At 46.4% G+C, this 23,820-nt stretch overlaps 1 protein-coding gene across 1 annotated transcript in view; it reads right to left on the reverse strand.

Annotated features, from left to right (window-relative positions):
- The window catches only part of LOC147748716 (uncharacterized), a 341,752-nt gene that overhangs the window by 146,534 nt on the left and 171,398 nt on the right, over positions 1 to 23,820 (reverse strand). Inside the window, exon 12 of the mRNA XM_086936477.1 lies at positions 3,701 to 3,829. Coding sequence (XP_086792603.1) covers positions 3,701 to 3,829 — 129 coding nt within the window. The remainder of the gene's footprint in view (positions 1 to 3,700; positions 3,830 to 23,820) is intronic.

The following is a 23,820-nucleotide window of genomic DNA, read 5'->3' on the forward strand; positions in this document are numbered from 1 at the left end:
TAACCAGACATTGTGTGGTATGGTATGGCCTGTTATGGAATTGGGTTATATTGTATGGTATGGTTTGCTATTGAGTGGCATTGCATGGTATCGTGTGGTAAGGCTGCCATTATATAATATGGCATGGTATGGCCTGTCATTGTATAGCAGGGTATGGTACAGTATGGCCTGACATTGTATAGTACGGTATGGTATTGTATAGTATGTTTTGACTTGTCATTATAAATATTGTATGATACAGCATGGTATAACCAGACATTGTGTGGTATGGAATGGCCTGTTATGGAATTGGGTTATATTGTATGGTATGGTTTGCTATTGAGTGGCATTGCATGGTATCGTATGGTAAGGCTGCCATTATATAATATGGCATGGTATGGCCTGTCATTGTATAGCAGGGTATGGTACAGTATGGCCTGACATTGTATAGTACGGTATGGTATTGTATAGTATGTTTTGACTTGTCATTATAAATATTGTATGATACAGCATGGTATAACCGGACATTGTGTGGTATGGAATGGCATGTTAAGGTATGCTGTGGTATCGTATGGTATGGCATGGTATGGACTGCTATCATATAGCATGGTATAGTATTGTCTTTCATTGTATCATATAGTATCATATGGTATGGCTTGTCAATGTTATCATACGGTATGAAATGGAACAGCAAGGAATGGTATGGTATGACCTGTCATTGTATGGCATGATATGAAATGGCATGTCATGGTATGGTATGGTATGGTATGGTATAGCATGGTATGGTATGGACTGTCATTGTACAGTATGGTATAGTACGGTATGGCCTGTCATTATAAGGTATGGTATGGAAAGATGAGGTTGAGCTATGGTATGGAATGGAAGGTTATGGTATGAGACGGCATGACATTTTACTGTATGGTATGGTGGGGTATTCTATGGGGTCACCCGTCATTGTATAGTATTGTATGGTATGATATAACATGGCCTGTCACTGAATAGAATGGTATGGTATGCCATTGTACTGCATAGTATAGTATGGTTTGGCCACTGTATTGTACGGAATAGCATGGTATGGCCGTCATTGTTTAGTATGATATGACATGTAATGGCTTGTCACATTATAGTATGTTTTGGCTTGTCACTGTAGAGTATGGTATGCTATGGTTTGGTATGAAATGGGATGGCCCGACATTGCATGGTATGGTGGTATTGCCTGTCATGGTGTGATATGGTATGGTTTTGTATGGTATCATACGGTATGGCCTTTCAAGGTATGATATGGTTTGGTATGTCATTGTATAGCATGGTATGGTTTGGTATTGGATGGTATGGGTTGTCATAGTATAGTACAGTGTGGTATTGTCTGTCATGGTATGGTATGGTATGGTATGGTATGGTATGGTATGGCCTGACAATGTATAGCATGGTATTTTATGGTATGGTAACAGAGAGATTGAGGAAAAGTAACACGGACAGAGGGTGGTAGGAAGAGGTGCATAGGCACAAGGATGGAGATATAGAGGGCAACACAAAAAAATATTATGTCTAAAATACAACTTAAACAACAAAAGTCTGTATTGAATGCCCTGTCATTGTAAGGTATTGTTTGGTATGGCTTGTCATTATATAGTATGGTGTGTTACAGTTTATTGTATGGTATGGCTGACATCGTATGGCATTGGATTGCCTGTCAATTTATGGTATGGAATAGTATTGTATTGCCTGTCATTGTATACTATAGTCCAGTATGGTATGGCATGTCATTGTATAGTTTGGTATGGTATGAAACGGTATGGTATGGTGCCAGAGAGAGTAATCAAAACCGCAGGGTCAGAGGGAGGGAGGGGTGCAAAGGGACATGAACAGAGGGAGAGAGGGCAACACAAAGGAATATCATGCCTGCAATATAACTAAAACAAGAAAAGTATGAAAATGTAGTGGCATGCACACTCCATATGGTATGACCTGTCATTTTATTTTATGGAATGGTAAGTATCAAATAGTATGGATTTCATTGTATAATAAAGTACTGTATGGTGTGGCCAGTCATTGTTTAGTACAGTATGGTATAATAGGGCCCGTCATTGTACAGTATGGTATGGTATGGTATGGGGGCCTGTCCCGGCCTGTACAACTATTGGCAAGAAGTGACAGCCGCGCTTACTAACAAGTAGAATGAACAGATCCCGAACACACCCCTAGTATGCTTACTAGGTATATATAAACTCAAACTGGCCAAAAGACGCAAGCTGTTGGCAGTGGCACTGCTGCTTGCGAAGCAGCGAGTAGGCATTAAATGGGGCAGCAAGCGCCCACTCAGATTCAAGGACTGGATAACTGATCTACTCTATTGTAAGGAAACCCTAAGCGCCTATGCAGAGGATATCCCTCAAGCCCCCAGACCTAAAGACTTTTGGCAACCACTGGTAGATTACCAACAGCAAAATGAGTACGATTAATAGTTAGCAAACGAAATATGATGCACTGTTGAGAGAGTGCGATTGCTATCCCGTGGGGCCCTGCTGGTACAATACCATTGAAGTGACAGGACACATTGCTCTTTGATGTGACCAGGAGATGTAAAATGTACGCTTACTTGATTGTACCTGTCCTTGTATAAGACTAATGTCAAGTGCTAATAGTCGCTTATGTCCTTGCATTGTTTATCTGTGCTGTTTCTAACAGACATAGTCGACATGAGTTTTCGAATTTGTACATGTATTTATATAATGTGGTATGTTTTGCCCTATACTGCTGTCTGGTGAATAAAAAAAAAAATAGTACGGTATGGTATGGACTGTCATTGTATTTTATGGTAACAGAGAGATTGGTCAAAAGCCAGAAGGACAGAGGGTGGTAGGGAGAGGATGCAAAGGCGACACAAAAGAAATATATGTCTACAATACAACTAAAACAAAAGTTCGTATTGAATGACCTGTCACTGTGTATGGTATTGTATGGTATGGCTTGTCATTATATAGTAAGGTTTGTTATGGTTTATGGTATGGTATGGCCTGACATTGTATGGCATGGTATGGTATGGTATGATGTGGTATGGTATTGTATTGGCTGTCATTTTATGGTATGGTATGGCCTGTCATTGTGTGGTATTGTAAGGCCTGTCATGCTATGGTACGAAGTGTGTGGCATAATGTACGCCTCTCAGGCAAGGTTTCTGGCAGTCTTTCCCTCACAGCTGAAGTGACCTTCGGGTTGTATGCCTCTCAGGAGAGGTTTCAGGCTGTGTTTGTAAGTGATGTACATGTCGGTATTAGTGCCAGCCAGGTGATGTAATTGGCACAGTTTGTGACTTTGGGATTGGTGCATCTGAAATTTTTTTTGCTTCGCAGGGGATGTAGTTGTGCCCAGGGCCGGACTGGCCATAGCGGGCACCGGGCAATCCCCCGGTGCGCCGCACTGGTGGGGGCCGGTTTTGGGTCCCTGGGGGCCGTTTTTGTTACAGGGTCGTTTTTGCAGCCTAGCTGCAAAATCGGCCCTGTACCAAAATCGTCCGAAAACCAGCAAAGAGCTCGGCGGCAAACCCCCTCCTCCCCCCCCTCCCCCCCCAGTGGGGAAGAGGGGGCCGGCCGAGCACTTTGCCATGGCCGGTTGTGGTTCCCAGTCCGGCCCTGGTTGTGCCTAGTAAATGAGGTACCTGGAAGGGCTGATGCTTACTGTATGAGCTACCTAGCATGTTTTTCTGCCTCTGCTGACATACCTTGCAGTGTTCCACCTCCAGTTTCTGGAGAGAGTCGCTTGAAGGGATTTCTACAGAGAGTTCTGTGCTGTACAGGAGCCCAGGGTCCTCTTCCGAGCTCAGGCCTTTTATTCCAGCAGGCATGCAGGTCTGAAGGAGGCAGAAAGAATATGGCTGGTTGTTAGAAATGGGGTTCCTGGTTGGCGAGGGTATGCACCTAAGCCAGGCAGAACCCACCACTCTAGTCAGGGCAAGTCAGTTACACACCAACGATAACTTGTGCTCACCTTCTGACAGCTTGGCGCAAAGCAGCAGGCAGACTTATCATCAGAGGGAATGTATAATGCATTTGTGCAACACACTCACACAGCAGTACAATTAATACACCACAATAGAGACTCCACAAAGGCTTATATAAAAATATATAGTATACTGTACATAAAACCAGACAAAACATGAATCATAACTACTGTGCTCACTATGTAGTTACTCAGGTAGTACTCATTATCCTGAGCAAGGCATGACTAAAAATGGCATACATCAGTAAATATTGTGCAGTACATAAATATTACTTTGCATGCATGTGACACATAGATAGTTTTCACAGAATGCAGTATCTTAAGAGATAGACACCCATTTTCAAGAAAAGAATATAAATCAAAAAATACAACCAAAGCGGGCACAAAAGCATCTGAGCTCCCTCTAGCCTGGTTATGGCCATTTCGATGGGTTTCCAGGGCATCAGGCCTAAAACATAGGGCCCTGAAGCACCTGCGCACCTACTAGCCTTGTTACAGCAACTCCTGCCACAACAGTTCTGTCCCTAATGACGGCTAGTTTCTAGTGACGATTGGGGACCTCAGTCGAGGTCTCATCCTGAGATGCCATGACAGATCAAGTACCCATGGTATGGCCCAATGGGGGGTACACACTGAAGATCCTAGCGGGGAGGCCTAACTTGGTCCCCTGCGTGCAGATTAGCCAAGTGCCAGCACCCTGTGCAGCTGCTGAAGACACAGTGTAGCCCGCTCGGCCCAGACACCTCTGAGGTCTCTTTTGACATGGCCTTCAATCGGGAAAGGGGAGGGCTCCTCTGTGTTGTGCTGTGAGCATTGGTGAGCCAGGCTTCCCGTGGGGGCAGGTCCCAGCAGCGTTGACAACACAAAGCTTCTTCTGGTTGCCTCAGCAACTCTGCTTGAACCAAATGTGGCTTAGCATGCACAGCCCATGCAGCCCAAGTCCCACGGATGGGAGACAGTCAACTCTTTGGCGTGGCAATGTCTGGATGCCCAGGAAGTGGCTCCCTTTGTGCAGCACAGTATATCAGTCACAAGCTGATTGGGCAACACTGAAAAATGAGTAATGCTCATAACACTCTGATTTGGGGGCTTGAGCACAGGGAGCAAACATTGGGTCAGTTGGAATCCAACGCTCACCATGCACTGGGTTGTAGCAACTTTTCCAAGGGTGCCCTCAAAAACAGCTCCTTGTGAGAGCATGTTGATGCCAGACTCACCGAGACAGAGTCCCACGGGAGAGGTGCTCAAGGCACAATCTGGTGATCCTGATATGGCAAAAACGGGGAGCAAGCCAATAAGTCCTTAGAGAACACTTGGGGCACAAAGAGAGTAGCAGGCAGGCCAGCCCAAAAGTCCAATTGACGAGAGGCAGTCCCTCCAGCAGGCAGCAGTCCAGCACAACACAGCAAGTAGTCCCAATGGTGGTTCCTCTTGGCAGCACCGCAGTCGTCTGACAATGCACAGTTTGTAGAGTCAACACTGTCTGGTCCCACACAATGGCTAAAAACATGTAGTCAGAGCCCCAGTACTTATACTAAAAAATATCTTTGGTCAAGGGGTGACTTCAAAGGAACCCTTAGAAGAGTGCAACAATTCCTTTCAACCCAGCCCTGGCGATCAGTAGGGGGTGAATCAGCCCTTTGTGTGAGGGCAGGACACAACCTATATAAATGTAAAGTATGAACCACCTCTTCCTCTTCCATCCCAGAAAGTCTATCCGTATGCATATGAATGCAGATGTATACCCTGCCACACCCAGCCCTCCCTGTGTTGTGGCTGTCTGGAGATAATGCACAAAATGTAGCTGTCAACCAGCCCAGACGTGTATTGGAGACAGGCTGCAAAGCACAGAGTTATAAGCACAGAGAAATCTCCACTTTGTAAAAGTGGCATTTCTAAAATAGTGATGTCATATCCAACTTTACCAGTAAGTGTGGTGTATCACTACCATTCTAAGCATACCAAGCATGGCAATACCACTCCTTTCTGATCAGGAACAATGCTAGCCTATGAGAGGAGCGGGCCTCACAGCAGTGAAAAACGAAATAGGCTGTTTGTCACTACCAGGACATTTAAAACATAAAATTACATGGACTACCTTTTACTTACACAACACCCTGCGCTTAGAGATGCCTAGGGCCTACCTTAAGGTTGACCTATGTGTAATAAAAGGGGAGTTTAAGGCTTAGCAAGTAGTTTTAAATGCCAAGTTGAGTGACAGTAAAATGTGTACACAGGCCCTGCAGTAGTAGGTTTGAAAGGCTTCTTTTGTGGGCGGCACAAGCAGTGCTGCGGGCAAACTAGTAGCATTGAATTTACAGGCACTGGGCATACGGGACACCACTTTACAAGGGACTTATAAGTAAATCAAATATGCCTACCTTTTACTTACACAGCACCCTGCCCATACAGCTACTCATCGCCTACCTAAGGGGTGACCTATGGGCAAAAAAGGGGCATTTAAGGCTTCTCAAGTAACTCTAAATGCCACGTTGAGTGGCAGTAACCTGCACACAGTCCATGCAGTGGAAGGCCTGAGGCAGGCTTGAAAGGCTACTTCTGTGGGTGGCACAAGCAGTGCTGCAGACCTAATAGTGGTACAAAAGGGGCTGGTGATGGACGGAGCATCTGAAACAATCAAACACTCACACCCAGTCAAAAGATCAGGGTTTAATCCATCACCGTTCTTTAGCCCACTCTGCCACCCCAGTTCAGACATGGCTATATGCAAATCAGTCTGAGCCTGTGCCTCATGGGAACAGTCCAGCCCGAACTGCCAAGCCATGTCTTCCCTGGACCGGAAACAAGCTTCCGAGGACCGGTTTCTGGTATTCCAGCCGTCTTCAGCCCGGCTTGCTTGAATCCAGTGGCAAAGTGAGCAAGGGACTCACGTCTGATATACCCAGCCACAGTTCTAAAGCCAACAAACAGAAGGTCAGAAAAACAGACAGAGGAAGACAAAAAAGTTTGTGGATATTCATGCAGAAAGCATGTGGTACAACGGTGGCCAATGAACTGATGAAAAATATTATCCCGTAGAACTTGCTCCAAACATCCTAACCCATAAAATACGAAGGTTTAAGAATAAGGCACAAATCATGGAAAATCTTCGAATGCTACAGTTCCAGATCAGGAACTTCTGTCCCTCTTTGCATCTGTACTGCTCATTGCCTACCAGGACCTTGACACTTCTCTGATCCATCCTAGAAGCCTCTCTGACCACATGTTGATCCTGTATGGACCCTCTTTGACATGACATGTTCCTAGCCCACCTAGGACACTCGTCTGTCATCTCTGAGCCTTTAACTACAATTTTAAGACAATCAACGATTCTTCTTTAACATATGAATGATGTCACTGAGCCATCTGTGACCTGAATGTAGCTAAAGAGAAATAAACTTAGCTTACTTTGTGTAGGCATCAGATGTGACTGCTTCAACCTAAAAATATAGTTTGTAGGTTAGACAAGTAATTTAGTCGCTTCCTCTTTCCATTGGCTCTTTGTGTGTATCTTTATGGCTCCAATGCAAAACTATTTCACATCTCAAAAATACACTTAGTCATCACTATTTTTTTGTTTTGCTCAACCATGCATTGTATACACCATGCTTTATTTGTTTTGTCTGCAGCAAACATTTTTATTGCAATTGGCTTTGGCAATACGTGTTTACTTTTAGGTCCACATGACCAAAGCCCCTTACCCTTATGCTTCTTTGAAACAGCAAAATGTTTGCCTAATGTTTATACGAACATGTGCAACATATACATGGAAGATTTATCAGCAGTGAAGCCCGGACAGTTCAGAGAAACAGAGATATAAGCTTGCAATAAGTAAAAATATGCAGAGTAGTTTAGTGCTTTTTCCCACCTTTGAGTTAGTCAGAACACAGCTGCTTTCTAGCTACCAAACTTCTGTTTCTATCACTAAACAACCCCAACCCCAGTAAAAAAAGACATAACAAGCATTGGAGAAGCCAATAGTTCTTGTCTTTGGGAAAAATTGGCTTGGCAATAGTTTTTCACGATCCTGCGCAGCATGGCTAAAGAGGAAATGAAAATAAGGTGCTACGAGGAGCCATGTCATTTTGTAAGTGTGTGTACCATGTATGTACCTGCTTGCAAGACGTTCAGTGGCCTTTTTTCTGCCAAAGCGGGGTGATTGTTAGGGTTGGGTGGTGATGTTGGTGGTCAGCTGTGATCCGTGCAGGTAAGAGCGGTGGGGCACTGGGGCTGGGTTGGGGAGGAATTCCACAGATGACCACGAGGGAAAATGAAATAAATAATACATTTTCCATCACCATCGTCTGTAGAAATCCCCCCCACCCAGCCCCACCGCCCTTACCTGCACGGGCCGAGGCTGGTATTGGTGATTATTAGGGTGGCAGTGGATACGTTAGGGTGGTGGTGGTAGGGTGCTGATGGTTAGGGTGGTGGTAGTTAGGGTGATGATTGTGTGGTTGGTGGTGAGGGTAGTAGTGGCTAAAGAGTTGTGGTGGTAGGGTAGTGGTGGTTATGGTACAGGGTGTTGGGGTAGTGGTAGAGTGGGTTGGTGGTGATTTGGGTGGTGGTAGATTGGTGGGGTTGGTGGTAGTAGAAGGGTGGTGGCAGCACAATGGTTGGGTGGTGGCAATAGGATGGTGGTAGAGTGGTGGTAGGCTGGGGGTGGTAGGGTGATGCTACATTTACCGATGCAGGAGAGAGGCCGGGGGAATAAGAAACAACAAGGATGAAGAGAAAGAAGATAGGAAAAGAAAAGTACCCCAATCCCAGCACAAGCAGCAGAAGGACACTAATCAAACAGAATAAATCAGAACTTGGTCCATGCTCCATGGAAGGGAGAAACAAATAAAGGAAAAGTGAAACCAGCATACGCTGATCAATTAAGATCCAGAATAAAAGTGCAACTATAAAAACAATAAATGGTAAGAAATGGACGATCTCTGAGCTATTTTTATTTAACAAAATGTCTCCAAGCAACAGAACATGTGCTATATCCGGCGAGTCCTAAAAGGAATTGTACAGAAAAGAACTATGTTGTCGTTAAAGTTCAATTTAGGGGTACAAGTACAGCCGACAAAAAGTCAGCCTCTTGGCTTTGCTTGCAGCCGTTACCTAGGAAATCCACAGGCATTAACAGCTTGTAATGACAGCATTTAGCAAGATTCGCAATTCATAACAATTTCAGAATCTATGCTAATTAACTACCAATATTTGGACTTTTTGACCGACCAGGGACTAGTACCTACACCCAAAGCACTGATAACTTTTTTATAACCCCTCTCAGGGGTGAGTCTCCCTCTCCCCCCCTGCCCACTTAACTGTGTCCCTATACCTTTCATTTACAAAATTGACAACGTGATTTGGTGCCGTAAAAGGTCGCAGTTTATTCAAACATAACATGGTTGTACATTTCGCAGTTTCATTGGTTATTCATCAACATCCATGTTATCGCATACTTTTATTCTCTTTATAATTGACTTTGTACATTCCTTGTCGTTGTGTGCTCCCAGACAGTATATTTTGTGGGTGTCCCTGTGTTTGCGGTTCCAGGCTTCAACTTGCTAACGAATTTAGTGGATGTCCGTCAGGACCTGCCCGGGCTGCAAGTGCCATTCCTCTTGCCCTGGACCTTGGTTGGCCCCTCGCCTGCTCCTCTGGGCCCCTGTTGTGTGACATTGCAAGGACCCTGTGTGAGCATTTAATCTTTTCTGCCTGAGGCTGTGTCCTGTCATTTCGCTCCCTCAATACCCCTGCCGTGAGGCATCCCAAGGGCCCTGTGGGAGCATCACATTTACTCTGTCTGTGACTGTGTGCCATCCTTGCTCCCTCAGGGCCCCTGCTGTCAGGCATCGCAAGGGCACTGGGTGAGCCTTCCATCTACCTCTAGTAATTTTCCTCTTTTGTATATCTTTCCTGGGTTTCTTCTGCCACGATTCCTACGGTTTTACGATTGTAGGGAGCTCCCTCTGCTCTCCCTTCCCTTCTTTCCTCACAAGAAACCCATTTGCTCTAGTACCCCTACGACGTATAGCAGGAACATGTCCAGACACCCCCTCATCCTGTCAGGTGTACGCCATTGTCCAAATGACAACCCGGGGTTCTCAAGTTGATGGAACAGTGTCTTGCATCGCGCAGCCCCAGCCGTTTGCCCTACATACTCTCGCCGTGGTGATGGTCAGCTTCCATCTGGATTTATTCACCGCCCCCAGATTTACGACTCTTCACCACGCTTTGTGCGCGTGTCCATGCCTACCCAATACACTGTGCCCCCCTCGGAGGCCATGTATCTATGGCTCCTCTGGCCAGCTTAACTAGTACCCAGATTGGATGAGTGAGTTTTCCTGCTTTGGGGCATGGGCAGGGATGACACTGTACGGAACCAATATATTCCTTAAATTTGCTATGTTCTCATGCCTCACATAATGTACTATTGTGCTTGCTGACAGTTGTGAGCGATTGCAACGCTTGCTCCCGTAGCGGGAAGAAGTGGAATTTGGACGTGTGACTGCTCACTACTGCTATTCCCCAGCACTAGGTGGGCTCCAACGAAGGCAGGGGTCTTCTATTGTTTTTCACTTCAGGCAGCGAATCCCCACAATTATTACCATCTAATTGACTGAATTTGACTGCGTTTCCTCTATCTAAATACTTGTCTCTCAGCCTACCAACTTTGTGGGTATTTGGGCCTGATTTGCCATGCCTGTTCAAGCACCTGTACCCACTCGTTCCCCTTGAGTACCTTTATTCTGAGTGGTGTAACACACTTCCATGAGCTGCACACCTGCAGTAGACCAGAACCTCTGACATGGCTTCCAATGCTTTGCCTCCATATTGTGATACTGGCACCCTTGCAATGTGGTGGGGGAGGGATTGAGACTCCAATTGGCCAAGACCTTGCCTCTAGGCTATTGATCCTGAAAGTTATGTTTGTTTAATTCCCTGCATCGTGCCTTAATCCGTTTCTTAGACAGTTGCCTGAGGATTGTAACCAAGCCCATGTATCAAGTCATCTCATGCCTGCCGCTCGAGCCCACCTTATAGCTTATAGTGTTTGAACAGTCTATATTGTCACACTTGTAGCAATGTGGTGGTTAGCACCTGTGTGGGTATCACCATTTCCCATGCTGGCAGTAACAATTGTAGGTTCCTGCCACTTTCCCTTCCTACCAGAGTAGGGTGGCAGGGCACCTTATGCCGCATACTAACTTTATAGGTTCAATTCTTCCGTATTCAAAGCATTCTGCAGGCAACGTTATATAATACAGCTGACTGCTTTTAATTGGTCTGGAGAAACACAAACTCATAATTTGCACTTAGCCGGTGGTTTCTATCGAAATGAACCCTTCTGCAGTCCTAAGATCGTGAAAGCTGGGGCAGCCTAATGTTCAGCTCTACCTGTTGCACGGGCATGCTGCTCCCTGCTCGTTGTTCTAATGGGGCTGTTAAAACCTAAATTCTATTCGCACCCAGATCTTGACCCAGGCCTTGGCTCACTAACTATTTAATACCAACAGCTTTGCGAGCTACCTCTTTAACAGTTTTTGCTGCAGCCCATGTCTCCCTCTGTCCTGCTTCCCAATCAGCCACGAAGCTTACCCCAGCCCAGGACCCCCTCCTGGTTGCACCTTTATTGCAGAAGTTATCCCCCTTTTTTTCTTGCTCAGAGGTGTGGAATTTACCCAAATCTCTACATGTCCATGTGCAGGTTGCTTCATAAATCTACTTGTCCTATGACAAAATCCATTTGTCCCTTTGTGCCATGTAATGTATCGACAAAATATGGCAGCAATCTCATCATATAAGAGCTCTGAAATAGCCTCTCTGATTATGCAAGTGCTTCTTTCATAGTATCTTTTGAATACTAGCAATTCCCTTATGTTGCCACATTTCTGCAGATCTACATACTGAGGCTGAAGGTAGTGGTAGGTAACAGTTCCAGGGTTGGAGTGCCAGTTTGAGTCTGTGCAAACCTACTAACTTGCATTTTTTAAGGGGTTTCACCAAAGCTTTTCTAATCTTTTCCCATACTAAGAAAGGTTGGAAATGTACTCCTGACAATGGCAGTCATAAAACGTCTTCCAGGGTTGGGGGAAAAAAAGTGGTTGGAGGGAAAGTGAGCATGCAAACACTCAGATTTTTGCATGAGCAAATCTACAACTGCACATTTGCTCATGCTAAAATGCAGTTCACAAATATTTTCTAGGAGCACCATTCCTTGGCCTACTTCTGTAAAGTCTTGTGAATTCATGAAAGCTGTATATCTGCACTTAATGCAAGGACATGGGTGCACTTTTCAGACTTTATTTAATAATGAGTGCCTAATCAGGTCTGGCGTTATCCATGACCTTTTGGGTTTATTAAAATCCTGTATCACTCTATCGGCCTGCTTCACTGCGAGGGACAGCATTCTGTTCTTTCACAAGGAGCATGTCGACACAGAGTAATTTTGTTCAGTTCCATGAACTACAGTGGCAATGTGTGCGGTGCCCTTTAGGGCTGGTACTGTTTAAGATTCTATAGGACTGCACCCCGCCAGCCTGTCCTGATTACGGTGCTATCCTCGTGAGCCTGCATTGCTTAGAGTGCTCAGGATGATTAGGATTGCTATCTAGCTTGCTAAATCATACTTGCTGGGATTATGATCACCCGACAATACTTCGGCAGCATAACCTTGTCATTTTCTCCTCCTGGGAGGGTGAATAGAGTGCGCTCATTTTTGGATACCTCCATCCATATTCTATTCCTCCCTAATATCAACACCACTCCCCGGCCCTAACTGAAGGTTTGTAAGACAGAAAGGCAAGAACGTTTCTTTATCAATACACATTTGCGATGCGGGCCACTCATCCTGGTCTAATTTCTCCCCATTTACACGATTCACCCAGGAACTCCGTGGCATTCGGCTGAAGAATAATGCTCGGCAATAAAAGCATGTCGGTTCGCGGTAAGTTATGTACTGCATCAATGGCCACACTGGCTGCCTGGCACACGAAGGTGGCACAACCAGTGCCTACTAAAAAGATATGGCGATAATGCCCAATAAATTGGGCAGGGAAACCAGTGTCCTGGTCTTATTCTTTTCTGATTTACTATTGCGCTTCGGTGACCGATAGGGCAGTGCACAGAATGACTCCTAGTTCATGCAACCAACCACTGCATGTCACTAGTTTACCACGTTCTGTTGAATCTTCTAAGTCCCCTAGCCCCATTCGCCTTCTGCCCCTTTAGGTATTGCCTTACCTAACAGTTGACTCTCTCCGCGTGTCTCACAGAGAACTAATACTACCCAGATGCCTGTGGGTTCTACCCTGATGTGAGCAAACCGCCAATTATCCTGAAAGCACCTCCGCCTCGATAGGGTTACCCCTTGCAACAGGGTTCTTGAGTGCACCCTTACTATAAACTCTCCAAACCCCGCCAACTCTTGTCACCTTTCATTAGATACTGCTTCTGCCCAACGACTTGGTTACATCAACTTCTGGAGGGAGTGAGGAGGTTTGGGGGATCCCCCAGCCTTTGCGAGTGCAACCTCTGACAAGACCACTGTCTCGTGGGCACCGCCATCCCTGCCGCGGGTGCCATCTGGAGGGTGGGATGACCATTGCTGGCCTCTTCTTGCACCGCCGGGACGTTGCTTTCTCTTTGCTTTTACTGCGATTCCCAACCTGGATAGGCCTTTTCTTTCCATTGAGAAACCCTTTCTCCATGAGCGCTCACTCCAGGACACAGTTCTGCAATTTTTTTTAAAACCAAGGAGATTAGGCCGGTCACTGGACAATTGCTCCTGAGAGGCCAGCCAGACCTCCGAACTGCGGCCTCGCCTGCCACTTCGCTGGCTGGTTACCGCCGGTCCCCACCGGTTGCCACCCGTTCCCCGTCGTCCCCTGGTGAGCTGCTCCTCTGCCTGCTCCGCCGCCTTTCTCCTGGTCTCCTTAGTTCGCAGGGAGCGAGCGGGCCTCCTTTCTGCTGCCGTCGGTCTCCTGGATGTCCTTAGCGACTCTTCATCCTTCGGCGGCTCTGAATCCTTTCTTCTTCTGGCTGAGGGGAGGTTAGTGTTTTTTTCAGGGCGGCCTTGTGCCCTTATTTAACCCCCCCTTCCCCGGCCGCTCGACAACTCACCCCCTGATTGGAAGGAGCGTATGCTACCTTGGGGGCGACTTATCCTAGTCGCTCCCGTTTTCCCGGGCTTCTGCAACGAGGTAGGGTTTCTCGCCTCCGGGGGCCCGGGCTTCCTTCTGCTATTATTTTTAGGTCTCGCTGAGTGAGCGCACATGCGCTGCTCGGCGAGACTTCAGTAGGTGAGTTTTCAAAGTGCTGCTGGCTGGCGACAAGCATGCGTTCACTCGAGCGTGCACAGCGAGCCCCCAGACTTTAGCGCCATCTGTCTTTCTTCTTGCTTGCTCCCTGCCTCTGCCCCTCCTCCTGCCTTTGCGCTTCAGTGGGTGCATCTCCATCAGGCAATATCACGCCCACCTTACATTTCTCTTCCCTCGCTGCCTCAACGTGCTTACTCTTTCCACAAACTCGATATTTGTGTTCCTTTATTTTGAGATGCTTTTACTATTACGGTTTTGTGACTTAAGGAACATTAAGGAAATGTTACTGTGAAACTGGATAACGTTCACAGTGTTTATTTCTGATTGCAGCGGCTGCTTCATGTTCGTTGCATCATTCAGGGAGTCCTTTCGTTGTCGCTGTCATGAGGACATGATGAGGAAGCTGGAAACTTTTGGCACATTCTCTTTAAAAGCACAGCATGTTGGCGACTAGTTAGTTGATTAGTCCTATGTAGCGCTTTAGATCTCAAAGCGCTATGGTGGGTGCAGCAGTTATAACTCATGAAATATGGGTGCAACTCACAAGGAGGGGGCAGGTTTGAGTGCACATTGGTTGTAATCGACCTCTTAAGATGATGGACTGTGTGCATCCATTATCAGCACTCAGTCTTCGCTAAGTGATCTTGTTTTGTTGTTGTGTCAATGCTTTGCGTCGCCCGTTTGACTTACAGTATGCTTTTTCTTTCTCCAAACTCGATGTTTGTGTTCCTTTATTTTGAGATGCTTTTAGTATTACTGTCACAACTACAACTACACATACAACCACAACCACACACACAACCACACACATACGCAACCGCAACCACACACACAACCGCAACCACACACACAACCACACATACAACCACACACACAACTACAACCACACCCAACCACACTACCACACACACACAACCACACACACAGCATGTTGGCGACTAGTTAGTCGATTAGACCTATGTTGCGCTTTAGATCTCAAAGCACTATGGTGGGTGCAGCAGTTGTAACTCATGAAATATGGGGTGCAACTCACAAGGAGGGGGCAGGTTTGAGTGCACATTGGTTGCAATCGAACTCTTAAGATGATGGGCTGTGTGTATCCATTATCAGCAGTCAGTCTTCGCTAAGTGATCTTGTTTTGTTGTTGTGTCAATGCTTTGCTCCGCCCGTTTGACTTACAACGTGCTTTCTCTTTCTCCAAACCCGATGTTTGTGTTCCTTTATTTTGAGATGCTTTTAGTATTACTGTCACAACCACAACCACCCACACAACCACACACACCACACACATATACAACCACAACCACATACACACAACCACACACACACAATCACACACACACACACACACAACCACACACACAACCACACACACAACACACACAACCCCAAACACAACCACACACACAACCACATGCACAACCACACACAACACCACACACAACCACACATACAACCACACACAAACACCAAACACACACAAACACACACACACACCACACACACAACCAACCAAAACCACACACACAACCATACTCAACCACACAACCACACACACGACCACACACACACAACCAACCACAACCAACCACACAACCACAAACACACACAACCACACCCACAACCACACACTCACACACACAACCACACACACAACCACACACACAACCACAACCACACACACAACCACAACCACACACACCCGGCCACTCACTGCCTATCAGCCTCCTGTCAGCCAGGTAGCGCAATCGCGATCAGTTTCACTTTCACGCGATCACGATCAGTTTCACTTTCACTGCCTCGTTCGCCATGAAAGTGTTCGTGTTTCTAGTTTTATTCAGCATTCACTCTTGTTTCCTGGTGCTCGACAATCCAATCTCTACAATATTTAAGCAGCCTGCACGTCTCCTGTACACCATACCATTCCATGCATTTTCTCCGATCCACATAGATATCAGTGGCAGGCGAAGGTAACCAGGTTTCTTATCCTTCCTTCAAGCAATAACCAGAAAACTAAACTGCCTTCGTGCCCCACTTAGTTTTAAACAGCAAACAGTTATTCTAATCGGTTTGTTTCACAGAGGTTGTGTTTTAGGAGAAGGGCAGTGGCACTCGCATGGCACTATACACTAGTGTGTTCAAAAGAGTTGTTAAAAAAAAAAAGTTTTATGAAAAATTGACTCTTTTAAAAATTCTGATTCCACCAGAATCCGAGTCCTCTACAACACCTTGTTTTTTTGGCTGTCAGCTGTGAAAAGGAGACCAATACTGCCCCCATTTTTAGGTTTCGACTTTTGGCGAGGGGCGAAGCCCCTCCCAGTCGAAATCTTTTGTTTTTAGTAGTGAGGTTAGGACAGCCTCTGTTTCCAATTGGCTAGCTCCATAAATGGAGGCTAGACATTGGGAGACAGAGGCTGTCAATCGCGCTTTCTCCAGAAAACGCGATTCGGGGGCGTTTCTGGTGCTTTTTTTAAGCCCCGCCCCTTTGTCACGGGCCGCGCTGCGATTGGCTGCCGGCCCGGGACACCCCCGTGACGTCATTCCCGGGCCGCGCTGTGATTGGCTGCCGGCCCGGGACACCCCCGTGACGTCAGCCAATCACAGCGCGGCCCGGGACCTGACTGTTAGGTTTTGCCTCGGCAATGCGAACGAAGTACGCATGTGCCAGCAAAATCTAATGTTTTCCTCTGTGGAGGGGGGTTGTTTTTGTGTCATTTCATGCCGACCACGAGCCCAGGTGAGTGCTTGTTTTAAATGCATTCAAGCACCCTATATTTTATTATAAATTTCCAGTTTTTTAACTGCATGCCCAAATACAGCTAACATGCTACTGTGTTAACTGCCCTGTTCGTCACTGTGATTTATTGATCGTGTTCACTGTTTAATTCAACCGTTTTAATCTTTAAGACTGATCTTACTCACTACGTGTCTGGGTTATGACTTTATTAAAATGCATACCTTTCAGTCATGGTGTAAACGTTTCCAGGTCTCTTATGTTAACACCCCATACTACCCTGTCACTTTTGACAATTATGGTCAGCACAATCTTCCTCCAGCGATGAGAAATGACAAGCTAATCTACTCTTCAATTTCACGAATGAGTTCACTTCTATTTTCATTTGCAAACTTATAGAGACTTAAAAAAAAATGCAGAATGTATCCAGCTGTACTACCAGTGAGTGGAAGGGTGCATGCAGCTCTGGGTGAGTCATCTTACCCATAGACCAAAAAAAGCATGTAACAACCATATCCTGTTGCTGGGCACTGTGCTGCTTCACCCAAGCCGAGCATGTGTGACATATCTGCTCTTGGTCTACGATTGTAAATAAAGTACCCAACAGTGTGTGAGAAAAATTACATATTGCTAGCTCTGCATCTGTCACGTTAACTATTACCAATAACGATGCTATTCGCTAAAAAACCAATTCGGTGTATACGTTAGCGGCGCAGGCGATTGAACGTTTCACAAAGTAAACTGAGGAACTGGGACTTCCTACATTGTGCTGAGGTCACACCCAGTAATTTCGCACCTAAGCAAACGAACCTAAAAACCCACCTGATGGCAGAGGATCTTTTGGTGTACCAGCCTGGCATACCCATCCAGCCGAACTCCGGAGTTGCTTCGGCTTCTCATCTTATGTCCCAAAATCTACGTGTCCGCTTTGTCCACAGGCAATAGGGGGAAAAAAACAACCTTTGACTTTCTTTCCGAGAACACGGGCAGTTCAGAGAAAAGCTTTCACGCAGCAAGATCCAGCGAGCTCACAGCTTTTAAGTTCCAAACGTCGCAGTCTTTATTTTAAAAAAAAACGTAAATATGTTCAATGTCTCGGCAGTATTGAGGACGCTGTAAGTTCACAGTGCCTCGCCAGTATTCTTTATAATTGACTATCTTCAAGAAAAATGTTCCATCGCAAGACAAGCACTCTTGGTCAAAACGCCGGTAAAATCAAGAGTATTTCGATGCCCTAAATTTCTGGCTTTACTGACATTTAAAAAAATAGTTTTATTTTAAAAATAACAAAAGTCGTCCTTAAGTGTGTATTCGAAGACGCATAAGATCATCTGAAACATAAAAGCGTTCCTCTGGTTTCTGGAGAGATCCACATGCGGGGGCTGGAACGGCACTGCTTGCTGCTCGGCTGGCGAGTGTGTAACCACAGCAACTTTGACCCTGTGGTGGCACGGCGTCAGCTGGCTGTGCACGACGGTAAAACTCTCACGTGCCCACTTCTCACCAGCTCAGTTACACACTGCCAGCTGGTGCACTGCCCAGCGCCCAGAGCCGGCATGTGTACCTACAAGCGTGTGCACTAACATACAGCGCCGATTCAAAAGCGCCTCGAAATATACCAATGCTCTACCAGCGAGGAGGCCTTCCCAGTGATGTAAAATAGTCTTATGTCCGATTAACCAAGGATCACCAGAAACTACATGAACAAGTTCCAAGTCCCATTTAAAGTGTACCGGTGATGTATCCTTCATGAAAGGAACTTAACACCGCCGCAAAGGGGAAATAAATATAACATTCAATTACAAAAAGAATATGTATCCTTGCTCCTCAGCAAAGCGCACAGCTCCCGAAACATCCGGGGAGAACTACTCCACACATCACCAACAGGACGCCATGTGTTTCATAACATATTTGCACACAAATGCTTTCAAGCAATCAGAAACGATCAAACATATTTTAGAGTAATAGAAAAGTGTGCTCATCGTGGATTGGTTGAAGTGGAGCCTATTCCAATGATTGGCTACGGAGAGCGCGTGAGTAGTTCATACACTGTCGGGCCATTGGCTGGAATATTCTTGACAGTTTTAGATTGGCTACAAAACCGTCTAGTTTTTGCCCTCAGAAGGGCCCTTGGGGCAGCTCACGTTCCAGTAGGCCCGCCTCAATTCTGCTCTCATTGGTTGAGCCTTCGGCAAGCTCCAATTTAGGAGTCAGTCTGTGATTGGCTGAAACTATGCCTTCACAGCTGTAATAGCTAGCTGGCCAGCTGCCTTGCTAAGGACACGACCCAGATGAGCCCTGGGGGCGTCCGTCGCAGTGAGAGATTTGTGCCGGATCGATGCTTACAACAAGGAGCATCCAGGACACAGCTAAAGCTTTTTGTATGTTGTTTAGGGATTGCCTTATAGGGACGAGGTCGGATTTGGATCAGTCGCTGTGCGTTTGGTTCGGGGGGGGGGGGGTGGGGGGCGGGCCTCACTCCGGTACATCACACAAACTGTTTCAAGTCCTGAACTGTTTCCCTACAAATCATAGTAATCAGTTAAGTTTGTCTAATTATTTAAATAGGAACAACTACGACACCCAGAATGCATTTGGCTGATACATTAAAGCCTAGGACTGGAACCTGTGTGACATGGCCTGGAGTTAGTTGGTCACTCTGGTTGCTGTGCATTACCTGCATGAAATGATAAAGTCGATGGTTATCCTGGAAATCTACAGTGGCTTTGGCCTTCATAAACCAATGTTGGGCACCTCTGCTTTTCGCTCTGGCTACTTACTCCCTGCATCAGTGCTAGGCCTTTTAGACCTGGTCTGGAGACACCTCTAGTTAATTCACAAGCCAGATCCAATCAAAAAATACACAATTAAAAAAATATACCCACCTACAACGTAGAGGGGCTTTGGGTGAGCTCCCTTCATCGCATACTGCTTTCACCCACAAGAGCCTACAGAATGGGGACATGGGTACCACCAAGGTATTCTACCATTCTTTATGGATCGAGTTTCTGTGTCTTTGCCTATAAGTCTCATTCCTGTTCAGGTTTTGATGGAAAAGCAATTGTTGGCTAAGTATTTTTCAGTGCGTGGTAGATGACAATAACGGGGTGGCTGGCCGTTGCTTTTTCCTTAGAAACCGTGGATTAGCAATGTATATGGTTACTTGCCTTTCCTCAGAGTGAAAGATTTTGTGTGTTTTTGTGTTAGTCCTAGATTTTTCTGTGAAGAGAGGTAGGGAGAACGTAGCAATACACTCTTAGTCCCCAAATATATTGTTCAAACAGGAAGAAGTGAGATGTGGGCTGCCCTGCCTCTGGGTGGGTGTGTGTGTGTGGGGCTCTGGGTGGGTGTGGGTGTGGGGCTCTGGGTGGGTGTGTGTGTGTGGGGCTCTGGGTGTGTGTGTGTGTGGGGCTCTGGGTGTGTGTGGGGCTCTGGGTGGGTGTGTGTGTGTGTGGGACTCTGGGTGTGTGTGTGGGGCTCTGGGTGTGTGTGTGTGTGTGGGGCTCTGGGTGTGGGTGTGTGTGTGGGGCTCTGGGTGGGTGTGTGTGGGGGGGGCTCTGGGTGGGTGTGTGTGTGTGGGGGGGGGGTCTGGGTGTGTGTGTGTGTGTCTGGGTGTGTGTGTGTCTCTGGGTGTGTGTGTGTCTCTGTGTGTGTCTCTGTGTGTGTGTGGCTCTGTGTGTGTGTGTGGCTCTGTGTGTGTGTGGTAGTAATTGCTGTCTGCTGAGCTCGTTCGTAGGGTACAATAGGTCTCACATTGCGAGAGATTAAGCTAATGGCAATGTAAATGACAAAACCAACACATAAATACAAAGTTTGTCATTTACAATGCCAATAGCTCTAACTTTTCCAAAGGCGAAACCATTGCATTGTAAATGCTTGTTATTATTCTGTATCCTCGGTTCAATTCTGGGGTGATTTTTTCAACTTGTTGCTAGTTAATTGCGAATCCTACCGTTACTAATTCAAATTGTGTTACCTTTGGCTTATTTGCAATGCAAACTTTATCTCAATAGGTTGCTGTAACAAGCTGCAAGTCCAATACGTAAGCCCATTCATTTGCTAATTATTTTCCACATAAGTTTGCAAGACCATAAAGTGGAGTTTTCAGGATTCTGAATAGTTTCTTGTTTGAAGATGTAACTCTCTCCTGCGCACCCCACTCCTGTACTAAGGTTACGAGTGACTTGGCACCTGCCTTTCAGAGGTTCTTGCATCCACCCAAGTCTGGCCTGGCACTGGTGCGTCCCAGCCTGGCACACACCGAGTGATGATCTCCGCACCCTCCTTCTAGACCCCAGCTCACTACTGTTTGCAGTCTGTCACTCACCCCTCACCTCCTTGGCACTCACCCTTCACCCCTCAGGCCTAGCAGTCACTCCTCGCACCTGGCACTCACCCTTCTCCCTCTCTGGCACTCAGCATTGACTCTCCGTGACACTCAACTGTCACCTCCCTGACACTCACCCTCGACCCTCCTGGTGCTCATACTTCTCCTCCCTGGCACATATCCTTCACCTCCCTGACACTCACCCATGTCCCTCCTGGCATTCACTTCTCGCCCCCTTGGCACTCACCCATCACCTCCATGGCACTCACCTTTGACCCTCCTGACTCTTGCATCTCACCTCCATGGCACTCAACCTTTATCTCCCTGGCACTTACCCTTCACCCCCCTGACCTGGCACTCAACCTTCAACTCCGTGGCACTAGCCCTTCACCTGCCTGGCCTGGTAGCTGCCCCTCACCCCTAGCACTCATACTTCCCCTTCTCAGCACTCACCCTTCCCCTCCCTGGCACTCACCCTTGACCCTCCTGACTCTTACGCCTCATCTCCCTGACACTCACTCCTCACCTCTCTGGCACTCACCCTTCACCCCCATGGCCTGACAGTCACCCTTGTCCCTCCTGGCATTCACTCCTCACCTCGCTGCTACTCACCCTTGACCTTCCTGGCACTAGCCCGGATTACCCCATGAACAGAAAATAACAAGCATTGGCATAGCCAATAGGTCTCGCCTTTGGGACCTTATAAGTCTTTAGCCACGCAACAGTTGATGTTGTTGCACCAAGGATATTGTGCTGCATAACTAAATACTTATAAGGTCCCTAACGCGAGACCTATTTGCTATGCCAATGCTTGTTCTAAAATGTATACACATATTATATTTTTATTTTATCCAGCAGAAGTGAAGAATGGGGGTACCTAGAAGCAAAACACTTCTACCTGGACAATTCATTCAGTGGCCCGGTGTTTATGATATGTGTAAAGGCATTTCTGCTTTCTATGCAACTGGGGAAATTAAAATCTCTGGTTAGTATCTGCAAAGAAAAGTAAGCTTCTAGTCTAAAAGTATAGTGGGAGCATTCTGTGAGACAGACACCATAAAACCTAAATCTAAAATGAACGTTCTCCCATCGTACCTTTGTGCTGTATATGATTTGTATTTAGCAATTGTGTAGCAAGGATGCAGTGGGCCCTTGTGCAGATAAAGAAAATTGGATCACCGTTGGTAGTAAAAACAGCTAATATTGGGATAGATTAGGCTCCTCAGAACTCAGGGGCCTGGTGCCACTGCACCTGCTACATTGTTGATAGCTCTACCGATTGTATACAGCCTTTACACAAATCACCTAATCTTTCCATGACCAGTCTGTCACCTATTCCTGTCCCCTAACACAGCATAAGTGTAAAGTGTGTGTTCAATTGTTTTTAATTGTTATCCATCTAACTAGTTTTACTTATTTTTTCCAACCTCAGAAGGATGAAAAGCTGAGTGGACCCTGCTGATGTTAGACCATAGGGGCAAACCCAGATCCTTGGAGTGGCTGCGTATGCTGTGAGTAGTTGGCTTGGTATATGATGTTCACTATTCTAGAGAGCATCTTGCACCAGTCCAAACAACCCTTATGGTGATGGTTGTAAAGTCAACCTTATAGACCAGCTATCCTAGGGGTAGCATGGACAAAGCAGTCTTAGGCTAAACTCAAGAGGGCATGTGAAGCCAGCTGTTTTACCATATGAAATCCCTTTAATACCGAATGAAAGGACACCACACTATATATTGATAATATATATGTATTTATTTCTAAACAAACCCCTGAACTCTTTATGAGCACAGAAGCACAAGCGCAAAACAAGTGACTTAATAGAATAGACAAAAGTTGCACAATTATGGATAGGGCGGGGTGGCCCGTCAAACCATATATCAAAAAAGTGGAATAAGTACCACAACACCAACAATGGTAAGGCCTAGGGCCTTGGGAATCGCTGGGGCTACACTGAGCTAACAATAGTTAGGGAGTAGGAGGCCCTCGGGATGCGTGTGCAGAGCCTAAAAGCACAAGAGTGTACACATTGAAGTCAATGGGTACGTAAAAGTTATAAAGTTAAAGATTTAGGAACCTTCCAACTGGAATAGAACTTAACCACTTGAAACTAGGACACTAGGGATGTAAACCTCTACAGGAGCACCGTAGTACTCGTGTTACCTAACCCACAGGAAGCGGGTGCATAGGTCCCAAAGTGTGTTGGGTTTCGTCGTGGAGATCTATGGAGCCTTGGAGAAAAGATGCTGCAGGCGGCCAGAAGAGAAGAGTCCGGGTGGATCCAAGGGTGGATCGAAGATGTAGAGGACCTGAAAGCAGAGTGGACAGAGCCTGGGTCACTAGCCAGTGACCAGGGTGGAACCAGGATGGAACCAGGCGATGTCGGGATGCGATCATGTGCTGATGGGAAGCTTGTCTCTGCAGCCACGTGGTCCAGGAGTCATCGACGATGACCAGGATGGAGG

Source organism: Lissotriton vulgaris, chromosome 1_1 (genome assembly GCF_964263255.1).
Source record: "Lissotriton vulgaris chromosome 1_1, aLisVul1.2, whole genome shotgun sequence".
Lineage (NCBI taxonomy): Eukaryota > Metazoa > Chordata > Amphibia > Caudata > Salamandridae > Lissotriton > Lissotriton vulgaris.